The following is a 19,847-nucleotide window of genomic DNA, read 5'->3' on the forward strand; positions in this document are numbered from 1 at the left end:
GGGGTTGCTAGGAGTCGGACGTGACTGAGCGACTTCACTTTCACTTTTCACTTTCCTGCATTGGAAAAGGAAATGGCAACCCACTCCAGTGTTCTTGCCTGGAGGATCCCAGGGACGGGGGAGCCTGGTGGGCTGCCGTCTGTGGGGTCACACAGAGTCGGACACGACTGAAGTGACTTAGCAGCAGCAGGACTTTCCAGTATATGACTATGTAGTACTTCAGTTGACTAATTTTAAAACTTTTCCTCATTTTTCACTATAATGAAAATTATGATGGGCTAAAAAATTAAATATCTAAGTGTATTATTTATAATTCTCTTATATGAAGCATATTTAAAAGTGATATTCATTAGAGCTTTCTTTAAAAAAAAAAGAGTAATATAGAGGAGAAAACAAAATGACCCATAATGTCCTTGCTCAGTTAAATCTGTCCTTTTAAAAAATGGGTGTACATGATTTAAAAGCATACACAATGAGCAGTGAAAGCCTCTTTTATTCTCCTCAGCAGTGTTTATTGACAGTGAATATTATTATGGAAATGCTAACATATATGTTTGTGTATGTGTGTGTGTGTATATATATATATAAGACTTATACATACACATTTTTGTGTAATTAAAATGTAAACAGGAGGTTGTATCTTAAGCATTTTATTCGGATCCTTTTTTCCATGTATTATCTTTATTACTGAAACTCATAATTTTTGATATTATATATAATTGCATTTGAGAGATATTAAGTTGGGATATGTAGAATTCATCTATCTTGGAAAAGCTATTTACTCTTAAAATTTGGAGAAGTAAATGGCAACCCACTCTGGTATTCTAGTCTGGAAAATCTCATGAATGGAGGAGCCTGGTAGGCTACAGTCCATGGGGTCGCAAAGAGTTGGACTCGACTGAGTGACTAACACACACTCTTAAAATTAACAACATGATCCCACTTCTTTTTCTTTGCATTTTACTCTATTATCTTTCCCTCCTTTTATTCCTTTCTCTGTATTATTCTCATTTACTCTTTGTTTACCGTTTAAAATTTTAATTGATTTTCGGGTCACTGTAAAATATATTCTTTATGACATAGAAGTCTGTGAATATTGATTAATGTAGATTTGTAAATATCCAACACCGTCAAGATATAGAACAATTCCTTTGCCTCAGTTTTAGTGCTTTTTTGTTCAGAAAAATGTGCAAAGTAAATAGTGGAATTCTTTAGTAAATTTCAAAGTGTTTGAGAAATATGGCCCTGTAAAAATACTTACGTTCACTGTAAAAATATATTTTCAGCCATATAATACTTTTTGTTACTGCTAATATTTTTGTAACATGGACAGCTTGAAAGCACAGTACAGTGTATTTAAATCTTTCATCTTAGGTTTTAGGTTCAAGTCAATCTTAGAAATTCACTGTGGTTAGGATTTGACAACTTCAGTACTTATATCATTATATATATTTAAAAAAATATTGATTTTGTATCGTTTATCCAGATTGTTAAGCCTAACTCTTGTAATTTCTTGTGTTTATTCTTATTAATTATATTTTTGAGTTCCCTGAGTGAGAAAACTACTATCAAATGCCAAATGCCAAATGTATGGTATTAATTACTAATAACTGAACTTTTTCCTGTTCTTAATATCTTATATTAGTATAATATATTTATTAAAATTGAGGAACCAGTATTGATACAGGATTATTAAGTAAAGTTCATAGTTTAATTCGGATTCACTCTTTGTGTTAGTATAGTCTTTGGCTTTGCCAAATGCTTCATTTCATGTCTCTCTAATAGTCCCATGTAGAGTAGTTTTACTGTCTTAAAAATCCCCTGTGCTCTACCTATTCCTCTTCTCTCTTCTCTCCATCTCCATCTAACCCCTGGTAACTACTGATCTTTTTATTGTCTTCCTAGCCATATAGTTTCTGGAATATCGTGTTCTTGGAATCATGTAGTATGTAGCCTTTCCAGGTTGACTTCTTGAACTTAGTAATATATTATCAAAATTCCAAGTCTTTTTATGGCTTGGTAGCTTATTTTTCTTTGTTGTTGAGTAATAGCCCATTTTATGGCTGTGTCAGTCTTTCTACTCACCTATTAAAAGATTATTGATATCATTGGATTAAGTTCAGTTCAGTGGCTTAGTCATATCTGTATCTTTGCGACCCCATGAACCGCAGCACGCCAGGCCTCCCTGTCCATCAGCAGCTTCCAGGGTCCACCCAAACCCATGTCCATTGAGTCAGTGATGCCATCCAACCATCTCATCCTCTGTCTTCCCCTTCTCCTCCTGCCTTCAATCTTACCCAGCATCAGGATCTTTTCAAATGAGTCAGCTCTTCATATCAGGTGGCCAAAGTACTGGAGTTTCAGCTTCAACATCAGTCCTTCCAATGAACACCCAGGACTGATCTCCTTTAGGATGGACTGGTTGGCTGTCCTTGCAGCCCAAGGGATTCTCAAGAGTCTTTTGCAACACCACAGTTCGAAAGCATTAATTCTTCGGTGCTCAGCTTTCTTTATAGTCCAACTCTCACATCCATACATGACTAACGGAAAAACCACAGCCTTGACTAGACGGACCTTTGTTGACAAAGTAATGTCTCTGCTTTTTAATATGCTGTCTAGGTTGGTCATAACTTTCCTCCAAGGAGTAAGCGTCTTTTAATTTTATGGCTGCAATCACCATCTGCAGTGATTTTGGAGCCCAAAAAGATAAAGTCAGCCACTGTTTCCATTGTTTCCCCATCTATTTGCCATGAAGTGATGGGACCCAATGCCATGATCTTAGTTTTTGAATGTTGAGTTTGAAGCCAGATTTTTCACTCTCCTCTTCCACTTTCATAAAGAGGCTCTTTAGCTCTTCTTCACTTTCTGCCATAAGGGTGGTGTCATCTGCATATCTGAGGTTATTGATATTTTTCCCGGCAATCTTGATTCCAGCTTGTGCTTCCTCCAGCCCAGCATTTCTCATGATGTACTCTGCATAGAAGTTAAATAAGCAGGGTGACAATATACAGCTTTGACGTACTTCTTTTCCTATTTGGAACCAGTCTGTTGTTCCATGTCCAGTTCTAACTGTTGCTTCCTGACCTGCATACAGATTTCTCAAGAGGCAGGTCAGGTGGTCTGGGATTCCCATCTCTTTGAGAATTTTCCACAGTTTATTGTGATCCACACAATCAAAGGCTTTGGCATAGTCAATAAAGCAGAAATAGATGTTTTTCTGGAACTCTCTTGCTTTTTCCATGATCCAGCGGATGTTGGCAATTTGATCTCTGGTTCCTCTGCCTTTTCTAAAACCAGCTTGAACATCAGGAAGTTCATGGTTCATGTATTGCTGAAGCCTGGCTTGGAGAATTTTGACCATTACTTTACTAGCATGTGAGATGAGTGCAATTGTGTGGTAGTTTGAGCAGTCTTTGGCATTGCCTTTCTTTGGGATTGGAATGAAAACTTACCTTTCCACTCACCTATTAAAAGATTATTGATATTTTTGGATTAATATCTGTTATATTTTTTACCATTTTCTATTCGCTGCTCTTGTTCTTTCTTTTCTTACTCTTTTTCTTTTTCCTCTGATTTTAATTGAACATTTAATATGAGTTCATTTTCTTTCTTAGCATAGGTTCCTCTCTTAGCATAGGTTACACTTCTTTTTGCTTTTTTTTGTGGTTGCTGTAAAATTTGCAATGTACATTTGCAACTGACGCAAGTACACTTTCAAGTAACACTGTACTGATTCATGCAGTGCAGGTATCTTACAGTATTCACAATTTCTTGTTCTTATCCCTTATAACATCGCTATCATTCATAAGCTATAATTATCAAGCACATTATTGCTGTATTATTTTGAACAAATCATTATGTTAGATCAATTAAGAATAAGAAAAAAAAATGAAATATACCAAAGATGTTATTTTAAATTCTTTTATTCCTTTCTAATATGCTTCTTTTCTTCTATGTCGATATGAGCTTATGAACTATGTCGTTTTCCTTCTCTCTGAAAGACTTTTTACCACTTCGTGGCTCTGATTTTATTATTTAAAACTTGCTATTTGGGGTTGGAAAAAGGATTTCTTTTATCTTTGCCACCTCCTCAAGAACACACAAGAGATGTTTCCTTTTCCAGTGTTTCTGTTAATCACAAATTAAGAATAATGTATTTTATTTATAGGGAGTAATTAAGTAGGCTAGTAAACAAAACTCATTTTGACTCCATATGGTAATTCCTCCCTGTCTGGTTTTACTAGTTTGATGTAAAGATTTGATTGTTTTTAAGATATTTACCTTTATTTTGGGGGGCTCCAAAATCACTGCAGATAGTGATTGCAGCCATGAAATTAAAAGACACTTACTCCTTGGAAGGAAAGTTATGACCAACCTAGACAGCATATTAAAAAGCAGACAGATTACTTTGTCAACAAAGGTCTGTCTAGTCAAGGCTGTGGTTTTTTCAGTAGTTATGTATGGATGTGAGAGTTAGACTATAAAGAAGGCTGAGTGCCGAAGAATTGATGCTTTTGAACTGTGGTGTTGGAGAAGACTCTTGAAGAGTCCCTTGGACTGCAAGGAGATCCAACCAGTCCATTCTGAAGGAGATCAGTCCTGGGTGTTCATTGGAAGGATTGATGTTGAAACTGAATCTCTAATACTTTGGCCACCTGATATGAAGAGCTGACTCATTTGAAAAGATCCTGATGCTGGGAAAGATTGAAGGTAGGAGGAGAAGGGGATGACAGAGGATGAGATAGTTGGATGGCATTACCAACTGAATGGACATGGGTTTGGGTAGATTCCGGTTGTTGGTAATGGATAGGGAGGCCTGGCATGGTGCGGTTCATGGGTTGCAAAGAGTTGGACACGACTGAGCCACTGAACTGAATTGAACCTTCAAAATTTAAAAATTTGGTTAATCTAAATTTTTCAGATACGAGTAGTGTTGCTTAATTATGCAGGGAATAATGAGTGATGCAAAAACAAGTAAATATTGTGTGTTTCTTCAGCATATAGTCCAGTTGGAGAAATAAGAACTGTATATAAATAAATGTAATATAATTCAAAATGTTATAAGTACAATTGAAGAGTTTATAGAAACAGAAAAAAAGGTATGAAGATGATAGCTGAGTTAGGGGAGCACAGAGAAGGCATTGTGAAGAAGATGATATTTGAGTGTACTTTGAGGATGGCTATAGTTTTCACAGAATGAGGCAGAATTTTTTGTTGGAAACAGAATACTGTAAATATAAAATGCAGAAGTAAGAAAGCCCAGGGCTAATTTTAAGAGCAGGAACCTATTTGACTTAGCTTGTGGAAGTTACAGAAGTCTGGGTTAGTAATTGAGGTCTGTCTCTAGATGACTTTTGTTTGACCTGCATAGGTAGAAAAAGTTTTTCACCGATATGAATGTTTTTAGTTTGATGTTGATCCTGCCACTTCTTGTTATCGTATATCTTATCTGACCTTTCACACATATATGGTACCAACATGGGCCTGGAGACATTTGAGTAGGTAACCTTGTAGGGGCAGAGAGTAAAAGGGCCAAGATTAGAAAGCTGGAACGGTTGGTTGGGACAGGATTATGAAGGACATTAATGTCATTTTAAGATATTTGTATTTTATTCCATGATTGTTATAGAGCTAGTAAATGTTCTTCAGAAGGAGGGTGATGATTAGAACTTGACTGTAAGAGTATTCTTCTTTGATGTCATGATGGTACTGTGAAGGATGGATTAGAGTTGGAAGAGGTTGATAGAAATGGTTTAGAAATCATGGAGGCTTTGGACTAAAGTAATAATGGATAAAGCTGAGCAGGTTATGGGAGAATGAAGAAAACTTGGTAAATATTTCTGTGTGGGAGAGTAAGATCATTTTAAATACTTTTAACGTGTAAGAGTGTACAATTATCAGAGATGGTCAAGATGTTAACTTTTTGGTGTAAACCAGGTACAATTTTAGGAGAACATAGGGCATGGAAATGTTGACTTGTTTCCATCAAAATACTGGAATGTTTCTGTAAAAATACTGGTGTGACCATAATTCTCAAAGCTGACTTGCACCAGTTCATCATAGTACTGTTTTGCTTCAAACAGTTGAGTTTCCATAATAGAGTTCAGTAAGATTCTCTGGTACCTGAAATATGCCTGCCCTTGTAAAATCTTTTTTACTAGTTTTCTTACAGGAATGGAAATTCAGAAAGGTATACCCTTTGAAATTAATATTGATAGTCTCACTGTATTCCCTTACCTGATCAAACAGTAAAGATTTATAATGACTTAAATGTTGATTTTAGTTGTCACTGACAGTTTACCTTCTCCCTTTTCCCTCTCTTTTTCCCCTAGTTTCTTTGACGCTGCCTGATGTTTTCTGGGTCTTTCTAGTTTATTCTTTCTCACAGTGAGTCAGAGTATTCTGCATTTAATCTGTATACGTATCCCTGTCGTTGAAGGTGAATTTGATCAAGAGGAAAAGATTAGCGGAATTGTTCCACGTAGGGTTCCCTAAAACTCCACATTATGATTTCTTTCTGTCTCTGTGCCTTTAACACCTTTTTTGAGGGTTCCACGACCAGCCTCACTTGAAGGACTCATAGATGTATCATGACTATGGTTTATTAGAAAAGATGTGATACACAATAGGACCAGCAAGGGACAAAAGATGTGTCAGGGAGAATCTGGAGGAATCCAAATGTGGGCTTCCAGCATTCTCCCTCCCATAGGGGTGGGCTGAACAGTACGTGGTTCCTCCAGCACTGTAACAAGCGTACAGTGTTTCTGGCCAGGGACGCCTGCTTTAAGATTCTAAATCCAGGATTTTTGTTAGGGGCTAGTCATGTAGACATAAAACTAAAACTATAAAACTATGCTAAAACTCCCAGTAGGAAAGCAGGTGTTTGCCATAATCACATAATTTATGAACAATCTAGGCAAGCTGGTACTGTGTCCCAAGTGGGTAAAAAGAGCCTTAATCCACCTAAATAACATTGCAGGAGCCAAGTGGCTAGGTACCCAAAGGCAAGTCTTACACATAGGACTTTCTAAAGATTTCAGCAACAAATCTGCTGAATTTAACCCAGTTGCAGATTTCCCTTTCCACTTTCCCAGTTCCAGGCTGCCATATTGCCATTCCAGCTTTGTGAATTTTTGATTCACCTGAATACCATTTTAACTCTTATTATAGTTTAGGTTTGTACTAGGTCTTAAGATTCTTCTTTCCTTTCTGATTTGGCCTCAATCAAGGTCTTCAACTATTTAAAATGATCAGAGAAAAAATACGGTATGCTCTTGTGTAGTTACTCTTTAACAGAGTGGAATGACTTGTCTATGGACATGGAAAACAGCCTGAGATTTTCTACCCCCGTCCAGCTTAAATGACAGCCACAAGAGCAGTGTGATTTTCACATGTGTTCTTACCCTGTGACTTTCATACTCCTGGTCGTGTATTTCTGCATATATCGTTTTTTTTTTAATTGTCATTTATTGAGATTTTAGAGCAAACATGTTTTCTTTGTATACTGCTTAGTTTCTCTTTTTCATGAACATAGAAGATTCCTTTGGATTAGTACCTGTATATCAGGAAGAGAGCATTTTTTAGAATTACAGAGCATGGAGTATCTCCGAAATAAATAAAATTGAATTTTTGATTGTAATGAAACAGTTTTTGTTTATGTGACCATGAAAAGGATGAGCAAAGAGGTACCATAAGACATTTGAGATGATTGGAATATATTTTATTTTTATCAGAGTAGACTTTTAGTATTTATCTACGTATGTTTTATCCTCTCTTTTTTCCTTCTGTAAATATTTTCTATCTAAAAAAGGAGAGGAGAATAAATTATATAGCGCTATTGTGGCAACAGCTTCAGCATCTTAGAGATAAGAATAGCTTTTCTTTTGACTGGCTTAGTTATGGTTTTTTAAAAATTCTCACCTGAGAAGCTCTAGACTGCTTCTAAAATCTTTGGAAAGTTGGAAGGATTTGTATAGAAAAGAAAATTCTCATGTTCATCAATGTTGTTCAGAGGAGAAATATTCAAATAAATGCCATGGAAAGAACAATCAAATAACTATTTGTATACAGTATTTGATCTAGTTTAAAATGTCATCACTTTTAAGATTTCAGTTATTTATATGCCACTAATTTAGTGAAAACTGCCATTTAAATGATTTTCTTATCACTAAGAATGTTCATATTAGACTTCATAGTTTTCTTCTGATGAAGACTTTTAAAATGTATGCTTACCAAGTTTCAGATGTTCATATAGTATTATTAACTATAACATTAACTATAGAACTATGTTAGCTACTGAATTCACATTTTTATGTTAGAATTTTTGCATTAGAATTTAGACTTTTTTGTACTCTGTACCAGTAGACGCATTGGTGATAGAGTGATATTGTTTGTTTTTAAGGGGAGTGCTTCACTATTGGTTGTGTGATTTCAGTTTTTTTGTTTGTTACACATCTTGGATACAGTAATTTTCTGCAGCATAGGTTAAGCATAGGACAGAAAAAGAAGGGCTAAAACTTTCATCTGTATTACTAAAGTGCTCATAGGTATTTTGTAAGGTGGGTTTTATTAACTTTGTTTTTATGGATGACGGATGATAGTTTAAGTAACCTGCTGCAGGTAGCAGAGATGGATTTTCTTCCTTTTTTTAAACAGTTTTATTGAAGTTTGAAGTATGAATTTATATCCTATAAAATTTTTGATGAATTTATAGAATTGTGCAGACATTTTCACAATCTAGTTTTTTAAAAAAGAATATTTTGTTTATTTTTATTTATTTGGCTGGACTGGATCATAGTTATAGCATGTGGGATCTTTAGCTGCAGCGTATGGGGTCTAGTTATTTAACCAGGGATTAAACCTGGGCTCCCTGCATTGGGGACACTAGGGAAGTCCCTCACAATCTAGTTTTAACATTTTTATCACCCAAAAAAGAAACCTTGTGTTCATTTGAGGACAATTTCTGCTTCTGTTCTCAACCTCAGGTACCCATTTACCTTCTTTCTCTGTAGATTTGTATTTTTTGGAAATTTTAAATAAATGGAATCATACAATATGTAGTCCTTTGTGTTGGTCCTTTTTCACTTAGCATACTGTTCTTGAGATTCATCCACGTTGCATTGTGTATTAATGGTTCATTCATTTTTTATTGCCAAGTGGATATTCCATTGTATGAATATGCCCCATTTTGTTTAACCATTCACCAGTTGATGGACATTTGGGTCATCTTTATTTTTGGCTATTAGGAATAATGTTATAAACATTCTTGTATAAGTCTTTATATGAATATGTTTTCATTTCTCTTGAATAGGTACTTGTGAATGGAATTTTGAGTCATATGATAAGTCTGTGTTTTTCGTAGTGATGGCACCATTTTATATTCTAGGGAACAAAGCATGAGGGTTCTGTTTCTCCATATTCTGGCCAATACCTGGTATTGTCAGTCTTTACATGACAGCTCTTCTGACAGATGTGTAGTGTAAGCTGACTGTGGTGTTAGTTTGCCATCTCCCTAGTGACTTATGAATTTGAGCTACTTTTCATATGATAGTCATTTGTGTATCTTCTTTTGTGAAATGTCTGTTCATATATTTTGCCCTAGTTTTAATTTGATAATTTATCTTTTTACTTAGTTATGAGAGATTTTTGTATTCTGGACATAAGTTTTTTATTGATATGCAAAGATTTCTTCCCATGGTATGTCTTATCTGTTTGTTTTCTTAATGGTGTTTATTGAAGAGCAAATGTTCTTGATGGATTCAGTTTCTTTCTTTCTTTTTTTCCTTGTATGGATTCCACTATTGATATCAAGAAATCTTTGCCTAATCTAGGGTTACATAGATTTTCTCTTCTTGAACATGGTCAGCAAACACAACCTGCAGACCATATCTAGCTTGTTATTTTTTTATTTATTTTTTTAGTAGGAATATCACTGTATTTATTCTCATTCAGGCAATTTTTCTGTAACTTCAACATTTTCCTCTCAAAACATAAGAACAAAAGAATCCCAAAGCTTAGAACTAGATCACTTGGTCCTTTCTCTTCTTATGTCCTCCAAGTTCAAAATGCTTGCACCTCTTAATGGCCAGCATCCTCTTGGATCTGCAGTTGGGCTCAACACATTCAAGTCTCAGCACGACCTCCTTGGTGGTTTTAGCCTTCTTCCGGAAAATTGGCTTGGTTTGCCCACCGTAGCCACTCTGCTTCTGATCATAGCGCCTCTTTCCCTGGGCATACAGGGAATCTTTGCCCTTCTTACACTGGGTCACTTTGTGAGGCTGATGCTTTCCACACTTCTTACAGAAAGTCCTGCGGGTTTTAGGTACGTTGACCATCTTTGCAGTAGAGGTGTCTTCGCGGTGCAAACGAGAGACCCGACGTCCACGTTCCTGCCTCGCCGGAAAGGGTCTAGCTTGTTATTGTCATGTTTTATGGGAGCATAGACACACCCATTCATTTACCTATTGGCTGTGGCTGCTTTCTTTTTACAGTAGCAGTTGAGTAGTTGCTAAAGAGATTGTATAGCCCAGAAAACCTAAAGTATGGCCCATTTCAAAAGATGTTTGCTGAACCCTGTTCTCTGAGTGTTACACTTTTAGCTTATAATATAGTTGTGTCTATGATCCAATTTGTGTATGGTATGAGGTTAAAGTCTGACTTCACTTTTTGTCCTATGGATTATGCAATTATCCCAATACTATTTGTGAAAAGACTATCCTGTAAGTAATGAGTCATTTTCTTTTTGCTGCTTTCACGATTTTCTCTTTGTCTTTGGTTTTCATCAGTTCATTGTGCTGTATCTAGGTTGGCAATCTTGTTATACTTACCTACTTTGGGTTGTTGAGTGTTTTTGATCTCTAGATAAATGTTTCATGAAATTTTTCAGCCATTATTTTTTCTAACTTGTTTCCTGTAACTTTTGTGGGACTCTCACTGTGTGCATCCTCTTGTATTTGATGTTGTCTACATGTCTCCACTGCTCTATTCATTTTTCTTCAGTCTTTTATTCCCTCTGTTCTTCAGATTGGATAACTTATTTTGTCTTTAATTTTACTGATTCTTTATGTAATATTGATTCTCCTCTTCAGACCATATAGTGAATTTTTCATTTCAGTTATACTTTTCAACTCCAAAATTTCCCTTTGGTTCTTTTTAATGGTTTACCTTTCTTTGTTGATATTTGCTGTAGTCATTGTATAATTAAAAGACGCTTACTCCTTGGAAGGAAAGTTATGACCAACCTAGATAGCATATTGAAAAGCAGAGACATTACTTTGCCAACAAAGGTTTATCTAGTCAAGGCTATGGTTTTTCCTGTGGTCATGTATGGATGTGAGAGTTGGACTGTGAAGAAGGCTGAGAGCCGAAGAATTGATGCCTTTGAACTGTGGTGTTGGAGAAGACTCTTGGGAGTCCCTTGGACTGCAAGGAGATCCAACCAGTCCATTCTGAAGGAGATCAGCCCTGGGATTTCTTTGGAAGGAATGATGCTAAAGCTGAAACTCCAGTACTTTGGCCACCTCATGCGAAGAGTTGACTCATTGGAAAAGACTCTGATGCTGGGAGGGATTGGGGGCAGGAGGAGAAGGGGACGACAGAGGATGAGATGGCTGGATGGCATCACTGACTCGATGGACGTGAGTCTGAGTGAACTCCGGGAGTTGGTGATGGATAGGGAGGCCTGGTGTGCTGCGATTCATGGGGTCGCAAAGAGTCGGACACGACTGAGCGACTGAACTGAACTGAACTGATACATTAAACTTTTTAAAGCATAGTTTCCTTTATTTCTTTGAACATATTTATAATAACTCTAGGGGCTTCCCAGGTGACGCTAGTGGTAAAGAATCTGCCTGCCAGTGTGGTAGATGGGGGTTCAGTTCCTGGGTCAGGAAGATCCCCTGGAGTTGGAAAAGATACCCCACTCCGGTATTCTTGCCTGGAAAATTCCATGGACAGAGAAGCCTGGCGGGCTACAGTCCATGGGGCTGCAAAGAGTCGGACACGACTGAGTGATTGAGCACATGATAACTTTTAAAATCTGTCTGCTGAATCTAATATCCGATTCCACTTGAATACAGCTTCTGCTAGCTCTCTCCTTGCTCCCAAGAATGGGTTACAGTTTCCTTGTTCTTTGGCTCAGAATTTTTTTTTTCCTCGAAACTGAACTTTTACATAGTACAGTATATTATAGCAACTTTATTGTAATTAATTTTTTTCTTCAGATGATAGTGGTGATGGTTTCATTCATTCATTTATTTCTGGCTGCGCTGGGTCTTCGTTGCTTTACTCGTTGCAGCAGATAGGGGCTGCTCTTTGTTGTTGCGCATGGGCTTCTCATTGCAGTGGTTTCTCTTGTGGAGCACAGGCTCTAGGGTGTGCAGGCTTCAACAGTTGCAGCTCCCAGGCTTCCAGGCACAGGCTCAGTAGTTGTGGCACACAAACTTAGTTGCTCTGAGGCATGTGAGATCTTCCTGGACCAGCTGTTGAACTGGTACCTCCTATACTGACAGGTGGGAGGTATAGGAGCTGAGCTACCAGGGAGGCCCTCATTTTTTTAAAAAAAGTACCTTTCATAGACTCTGTCTGCAGAATCTTTGTTCCAGTGTTTGGCTATTGATGCATCTCCTCAGCTTTTAAATCATTCTTACTTGTTTTTACCTCGACTTTCTAGAGTTCACCCTGGTGTCTGCACTGCTTAGTGCTAGCTACTGTTTGTTTGGAAGTTGTGTTTAAATACCATGAGCCTATATAGCTTTCACTGTGTGCTGGTGGGTTGTGAGTGTTTTGGGGAGAACATTAGAAGTTTTCAGGTTTGCCTCCTTTACTTTCTCTTGGGTCTTCTCTGGTCTCCCAGTGCTTGTGTGCATCCCTTGTTTCCAGGCAGCCTGGGATGTGTAAGAGCTTATTGTCCCTCAGGTCTCCACTTGCCTTTGTGCTTGCTCTCATCCTCCCAGTTCCCTGGCATTTGGGTGGAGCTTCAGCCTTCTGGACCTCCCCTGCACACATGTGCTGCCTCCTGTTCAGCTGGCGCATCTTCTCAGAACTTGTTAGTTTATCCTGTCCCTATATGGCTCTCTCCTTCCCAGGACCTCCCTGTTAGATTTCTAGGTAGTCCTCAGGTTTGTGGCTTGCCTCAAATGGTGTGGTCATTTCAGGCTACAAAAGTGGCAGGATTTTCTGTTTCCTGCTGGGTGTGCGTATTCTGCTCTCTGCCCCAAGCCAAAGTCAGCCCCCTTCAACAGCGAAGCTGCTGGTTTTTCATAGCCAGCCTCACCTTGCATTTACCATAATGTTGAAGGACAGAGGATTGAGGCAGTTCCTGGTAAGGCGCCAGGCTTGCACTGTTCTTCTCAAAAAGGTTATTTTATTTTTCAGGAATTAACTCTTCTCATTGTATTTTTTTGGCCTTTGCTTGATTTTCAGAGCACAAAATCGTTGTTTTTGGGACAGTTTTATTCAGTTTTATAATTGTTCTTTGAGGGCAAGATTTTATACTCCTTTGCTAGGGAAGACCAGCTTCACAACTTGGATTCTGGACTTTTAATAGGAATGTCACAGTTCAAAGCCAAATTCTCTCTTCTTTGATTTATGCCTTGTGGGGATACAGAACAGAAGTAACAATTATTTTTTAAAAAGTGAAATGGCAAAGAGGTAGATGGATGAATCTTAATTCAAAGGTTGGATTTCTCAGTAGTATGAGACTTTTACCCCTGTATAGATAGCTCAAACTGAGGTTAACTGAGTGGTTTGGTGGCTCTTACAGATTAGACTTGTGATGTTTCTCCAGAGTAAACCAACACGGACAAAGTACTTTTCTTACAGTATTCCTCACTTTGTAACAGTTTTATGAATTAGACATTGTAATTATGATCATTTTGCAAATAAGATAAATTTTTAGGTTAGTAACTTACCTTTGTACTCAACATTTGTTTATATGTGATAGAGATAGTACTTGAACCCATTTCTTCTGACTTCTTGTTTTTTTATACTCTGCTTCCCTACTGTGTCATTTTAATGATCTTAGTGTTTTTATTTATGTAGGTAGTGCTTGAAGTTAGAACAACTCATAACAATCTTCTTGAATTTTTTGCAAGAGTACAAATTCTTTTCTTTCATATGATAATCACTCTTACCTTACTGAAAAGCCCCTATTCATTCACGCAGTTGTGAAGCACAGTGGTTAAGAATCATAGAAAGAGATATCCCATGGCAGCTTCCTCTGCCAGCTTCCTGTTTTTTTCTTACTCCATAGATGCAGATTCTGCCCAAGAAGCCCCTGCATTGCAGAGGGACTGGAGATCTGTATGATCTGTTTATTTCGCAATTGACAAGGGTAAGGGGGCCTTTTTGGGGGAGGCGCTTGGGTGCCCTGAATTTAGCTTTATGAAGCTGAGCTAACATTTATTTTGGTAATACTTAAACCTAGTTTTTCTTTTTTTTACAGACCCTTCTATAAATTCTGTTTGTCCTACATCAATTAAGTGCCAGAGTATCATATTAAAAGCCGTTTATCATAAGATTTTTTTTTTTTAAGTCCTGTTCACAACAAGTCAGACAAGCATGAGTCATGTTTCTACAATGTCAAATCTGGGGTCATTTAGAATATAAATAATATTGGATATATGTAAATTAAATTTCACTACAATGAAAAATTTTAAAGGTCTGTTTCTATAGCCTGTCACGGTTATTCTTAATTTGCTTTGTTCCTTTTCCATAAATCTTTCAATCTGTAGAGTGAAAAAGGGACTTGTAAATATGCTATAGACATTGTGGATGGGCGTGGTATCTTTTTCTTGCTGCCAGAAATTAATACCTATATCCTTGAATTCTATGTCCATCCTAGATGCCAGTGAAATTTGAGTTGTATCTTCAGACTGTTCTGTATCTGTTTAATTAGTTTAGGTTTGAGGTGTAGCTGGTGAATCTTTTGGGAGCCAAGATAAGTTTTGTGGGTCTCACTGGGCAGGTTTATAGAGCTAGTGCCAGAAATGATGGTGTTTACAATCAGAATTAAGTAAGGAAGAATTTAATGCTCTTTTAAACTGCAGAAGCATTGGGCAGAGATGATTGTAGCTTTTTTGGGTAGTTGAGAAGATTGATGATAGTGATTTGATGAGCTTACTTTTATATTTGATGATATTGTTAGTAGTAAAATAGCTGCTTTACCTAAAGAACTAGTGTACATTTCTGTAATTTACATAGATATTTTTAATATTCTGTACCTCTCATTTTTGAATGGTTTTCTTTAAATATTAATTTATAGATGTTAAGGATTCAACAACATTATGTATATTATCCATACCACTGTTAATAAATGTTCCACTTTTTAGTGCCAAGCATTGGAAACCTATTTTTATTTTATTTCTTAAATGACTTTTTTTTTTTTTTTCTGTTTTCTTTAAGCCATAAGGATGAGTTTACCATTATTCCTGTATTGGTTGGAGCTCTGAGTGAGTCAAAAGAACAGGAATTCGGAAAACTCTTCAGTAAATACCTAGCGGAGCCTAGCAATCTCTTTGTGGTTTCTTCTGATTTCTGCCATTGGGGTAAGTTCTAGATTTTACCATTTCATGGTAGAAATTATGTACTTGTGGTTAAAGGTGTCTTTTCATTCTAAGCTCTGATCTTCAGTTATTTATCACTTTCCTTGGAAAGTTACACTTTTAGCAATAATATATAAAGGTGAATAAAAAACTCTTGGTCATTTAAAAAGGATGAGATTGTAATAGGGGATTATGGATACATTTCCAAAGGCGACTGGTATAATTGGATTCACACTGTGAGGGCATCCTTGCTTAGACACTTAGGTTAGTAGGAGTTAAGATCTTTTAACCCCATTTCTAGGTAGAGCTGTGTGATAAATTCTCTGAAGTGAGTTTTTTGGCAGATAAAACAAATGTTCTTTAGAATGAAGAAGAGCACTGTATGCTATGCCAGTCTTGCTCCACATTTTTTCTTGTAATTAGTCCTTCTTTCTCTTTTTGCCTTTGGTGCTTAATTTTTGCGCATAGTTGCCTCCAAAGATTATACCTCAAAGTACCCTCCAAAGATTGTAACATGTTAGCTATTAGCACTGTGGTCTTCACTGGTTCATAAGCATAAGAACTTCGAAGAGATTTTTGTTATTGTGAATTAAAAAAAATAAGCTTCACAATGAATAGATCATAAAGGAAGTGAGATGTTTATGGATGCCTCTTTTAGTTAAATTTTTTTCTTGAATTCTTTGGATACAGTTTGTTCTATTTATTCATTACTGTGATAGAATGTTTCTGAATCCTATTCCTTTTAGGACACTCTTTGACTCATTGATTTAATGGTTTAAGGATGCCAATATCTGTTCATTCTTCAGTTGTTTCTTTGATTATGGTGAAAACATAAGGCTCAACACCATAAATTTTAAGCTACATAATGGCCAGAAAAACACCCTTAATGAGCTATAGGGAGCTCTGGCCTTTACATGTCTTGTCATTGATTGCCAGAGTTGATTCTACATTTATCAGGCCTGGATAGGCTGGTTTCTTCTTCTCTTACATCATGCTGCACTGTGTGTGGCCTTGAGATTTCAGTTCAAGAGAACCATTCTTCCTAATGGTATAGATAAATATTTTGTTATCACTGATTTCTCTGCTGGGGCTGATTATCCCCGCAGGAGACATTTGGAAAAGCCTGGAGACAGTTTTGGTCCTCATAGCTGGAGTGGGAAGGAGGTGGGGATGCTATTGGCATCTAATGAGTAGAGTCCAGCAAAGCTGTTAGGAGCTGTTAGGTAAACATCCTATAACGTACAGGATTATCTTGCCCACATGTCGATAGTGCTGAGGTTGAAAGCCCTAGTTTAGGGTATGCAGGTAGCTCTGTGTGCTACCTCGCCTCTCAGGGTTCTTTAATAATTAATTCTATTTGCTAGTTGGTTTGCTACCTTTGGCAGAAGTTATTTTTTATGGATATAAGTGTATTACTTAGATCTGAAAGGGTTCTTTTCTTGGGGATTTTGAAGTTTAGTCATAAAAATAAGGAGTATCATTATTGGGGGGGGAGAAGCTATTTTTCTTAGTATTATGAATGAAGCATGAATAAAGAATAAAGTATTATGAATAAAGAAATTTAAAGTTCCTAAGGCATGTGTCCCTTCCTCTTCACTTTTAAGGCTCTTTGAATTGTTTAAAATCACTTTGTGATCTAAATAATTCACTTCCCTGATATGATAGTATTCTTCAGGGCCTGGACTCTCCCTCAATGTTGGTATAGTACAACCACAACATAAATCCACTTAAAAGACGAGATGTTTTAATGTTGCTTTTGTGTGAACTCATCCTTTTTACCTCATTGGTGATTATAAAGCAAATCCTAGTCCGCTACTGTATTTAAGTAGAATGTTGAGAGAGAAAAACAGATTTTGTTTTGTATCTATTTAAATCTTCAGAAAATTATTTAGGCCATTTAATCTACTGATTTCTTGAAAATTTTGGAATTTAAATTGGAGGATCGAATTTTCTGGTTATAATTACAAAAAAGAAGTCAAACTTTCCAAAGCCTGGTAAATGTTAGCTATTGGAATTGTCAAGAGACTAAAACATATTTATATTTACGTTTAGTGGTTAAGTAATAGAACCTTTCCAAGTGTTTATTTTTTCAGTATAACTGTCGCTAATAATGCTCATTAAATGCTTACTTTGTACTTACGGAAAGCACTGTACTAATTCTTGTTAGGAAATTTGTTGGAGGTTTGGGGGTAAGTGGAAAGAGTTACATGGACACTATTCCAAAATTGGTAGACTCCTTTCTACAATGTAATAATGACTGCCATTCTTGTAAAGTAAGTTTTCATTTTCTCCTTTACATGCCTATTGAAATAATATGAATCATTGGCTAGTTATGGATTGAACTGTGTTTACTTAAAGAAGATAAATTTCATATTTTTGAAATTCATGCTCTAGTGGCATTGGTCCTCTTTCCTATATGGATGAACAGTAATTTCCATCTCAAAAATCTAGCCTTTTCTCATGACTACAATACTTAGTTTCTTCTTGTTTTAATGATACTATGCGGATTGATTTTATCATGCCTAAGTAATGATAATGCTGAATTCAAAATCATTTCACAGGAAAGATGAATTTTCTGAAGTACTCAAGAGATCTTAAAAGTTTCATTGAGTTAGGCTGTTAATACACTTCACATTTCTGAATAGCTGTTTTTTTTTTCTTTAAGAGAAGTCACTTGATTATGGTACAGTTGACCAATTGCTCAGATATATACAGTGGGATTTTTTTCTTGTTGCTGTTAAATAATATGTTAGAGTACTGGCAGTAACGACATCTTTATTTCTAGTGGTTGTTTCTCTTTGTATTCAGTCCGGGGTCTGTGAAAAATAAAATGAAAAACTTGATGATAGAGACAGTTGAGAGACCTATATGTGTGTAACTGGAAGAATTTTGCCTTGTCAACCTTATTTGTTAGCCAATGTCCATTGTAAAAATTAATTTTTTAAAGGGGTGGTTTGCTTTAAAGAGATTCATCTTTCTGATCCCACTTAGCTCTTGTTTAGACTTGAAGGAGATATTGGAGAAATAAAAAAATTGATTAAAATCCTCTGAATTTTTCTTTTTGGGTGAGACAAGCAAAGGGACAGTTTGGAACCTAGATTCTGTTGTGCCCTTTCTGTCCCCTCATTTGAATCTCCCTGCTTTTGGGGAGCCCCAAATGGTGTTTCTCTGATACCATTTGCGTATCAGGAAGAGTAACATAAGAGAAAGGACGCGTGCCACTGGTAGTTGACTTCATCCCGGTTAAGTGATGTGTCCCCATGCACTGTGCACTTACAAATGCCACACCTTGCTGGATGGCTCCATTACAGAGAATTTTGTCTGTTGTCAGGACTTTTTAGTTTTTCTAGTTAGTAGAGTTTGTATTCTAACTTCCTGAGTTTTATTTTTGCTCTTTCCCATATATTCTGTTAATATTTGCTTTTTCCTGATCATCCTGAACTTTATACTTTGAAATTTAGATTATTGACAGCTTTCATTAACATAACTTTCAGTTAACTTCTGAGAAGTTTCTAAATGAAACTGGATCTAACAGAAGTTGATTCTTTAAAGTGGATTCACACTTCTGTTTATTAGATAATTTTCCTTTTAAAGGATAGTTTTAATTTCAAATCAGTTTCAGTAAATTTATTTGGTAAAAGTTAATGATAAATTATTTTGTTAAAATATGAATAAGGTTTATACTACAGTCACTTCAGCAGGTTTGGATTTTTATCTGTAAACTTGCATTTGTATATTTACATAATTTTTAATAAATACATGCCACTTATTAAAAACTGGCATTTCTAGTTTAATATGTATTAGTATATGATTATTCATATTCTCCTCCCTTTCTGTTGTTAGTCTCTTGGGTATGATGGTATTACTATTTTCTAAATATTTAAATTGATTTAAGTTAGCTAATTCCTGAAATATATCTTATTCAAGATATCATATTTGTCTTCTCAAATATTGGTACATAGTGATTTCACATATTTAGGGTTTTGATCTTTTGCAAGTTTGAGAGAAAGCCAATAATTTTACATTGTAACTAAGACTTCAGAATGAAAGGACTATAGTATATTGCTTATAAAAATGAATACCTTATTTGATGCTACTTAGATAATATTTTCTTTATGAAACATTTTTTCTTTGGTAGTGATTTCAATTAAATGTCCCTAGTTTAGGTCCTTAGTGTAGAATGGTCTAATAGTCTTATCTCAAGGTGTTGTGAGGTTGAACTCAAATATTTAAACATATAAAGGGATTAAGTAAATGTATAATAGTACAGTTTTTCCTGGACATACATCAGGAAGTCTGTTTTGC

At 36.1% G+C, this 19,847-nt stretch overlaps 2 protein-coding genes across 24 annotated transcripts in view; one reads left to right on the forward strand and one right to left on the reverse strand.

Moving 5' to 3' along the window:
- MEMO1 (mediator of cell motility 1) overlaps nt 1-19,847 on the forward strand; it is a 111,958-nt gene that overhangs the window by 75,007 nt on the left and 17,104 nt on the right. For 17 of the 23 annotated variants that reach the window (XR_015137268.1, XR_015137277.1, XR_015137269.1 and 14 more), the window contains one exon: nt 15,403-15,545. The exons of 1 other annotated variant lie outside the window; for it this stretch is intronic. Coding sequence is in view for 12 of the 22 variants with exons in the window: in XM_086327553.1 (XP_086183679.1) it covers nt 15,403-15,545 (143 nt within the window). In the remaining 10 variants the exon portion in view is untranslated. Of the gene's footprint in view, nt 1-14,251; nt 14,333-15,402; nt 15,546-19,847 lie in introns of all 23 variants that reach the window. 5 more of the 23 variants (XR_015137271.1, XR_015137272.1, XR_015137273.1 and 2 more) reach the window with 1 other exon arrangement.
- LOC147363548 (large ribosomal subunit protein eL42-like) lies at nt 7,259-10,426 on the reverse strand. Its single transcript, XM_086327567.1, has one exon. It carries the CDS (start codon nt 10,332-10,334, stop codon nt 10,020-10,022), a length of 315 nt encoding a protein of 104 aa, XP_086183693.1. The 5' UTR covers nt 10,335-10,426; the 3' UTR covers nt 7,259-10,019.

Source organism: Bos grunniens, chromosome 11, assembly GCF_055505025.1.
Source record: "Bos grunniens cultivar Pamir isolate PY7600 chromosome 11, Bosgru_T2T1.0, whole genome shotgun sequence".
NCBI classification, from domain to species: Eukaryota; Metazoa; Chordata; class Mammalia; order Artiodactyla; family Bovidae; genus Bos; species Bos grunniens.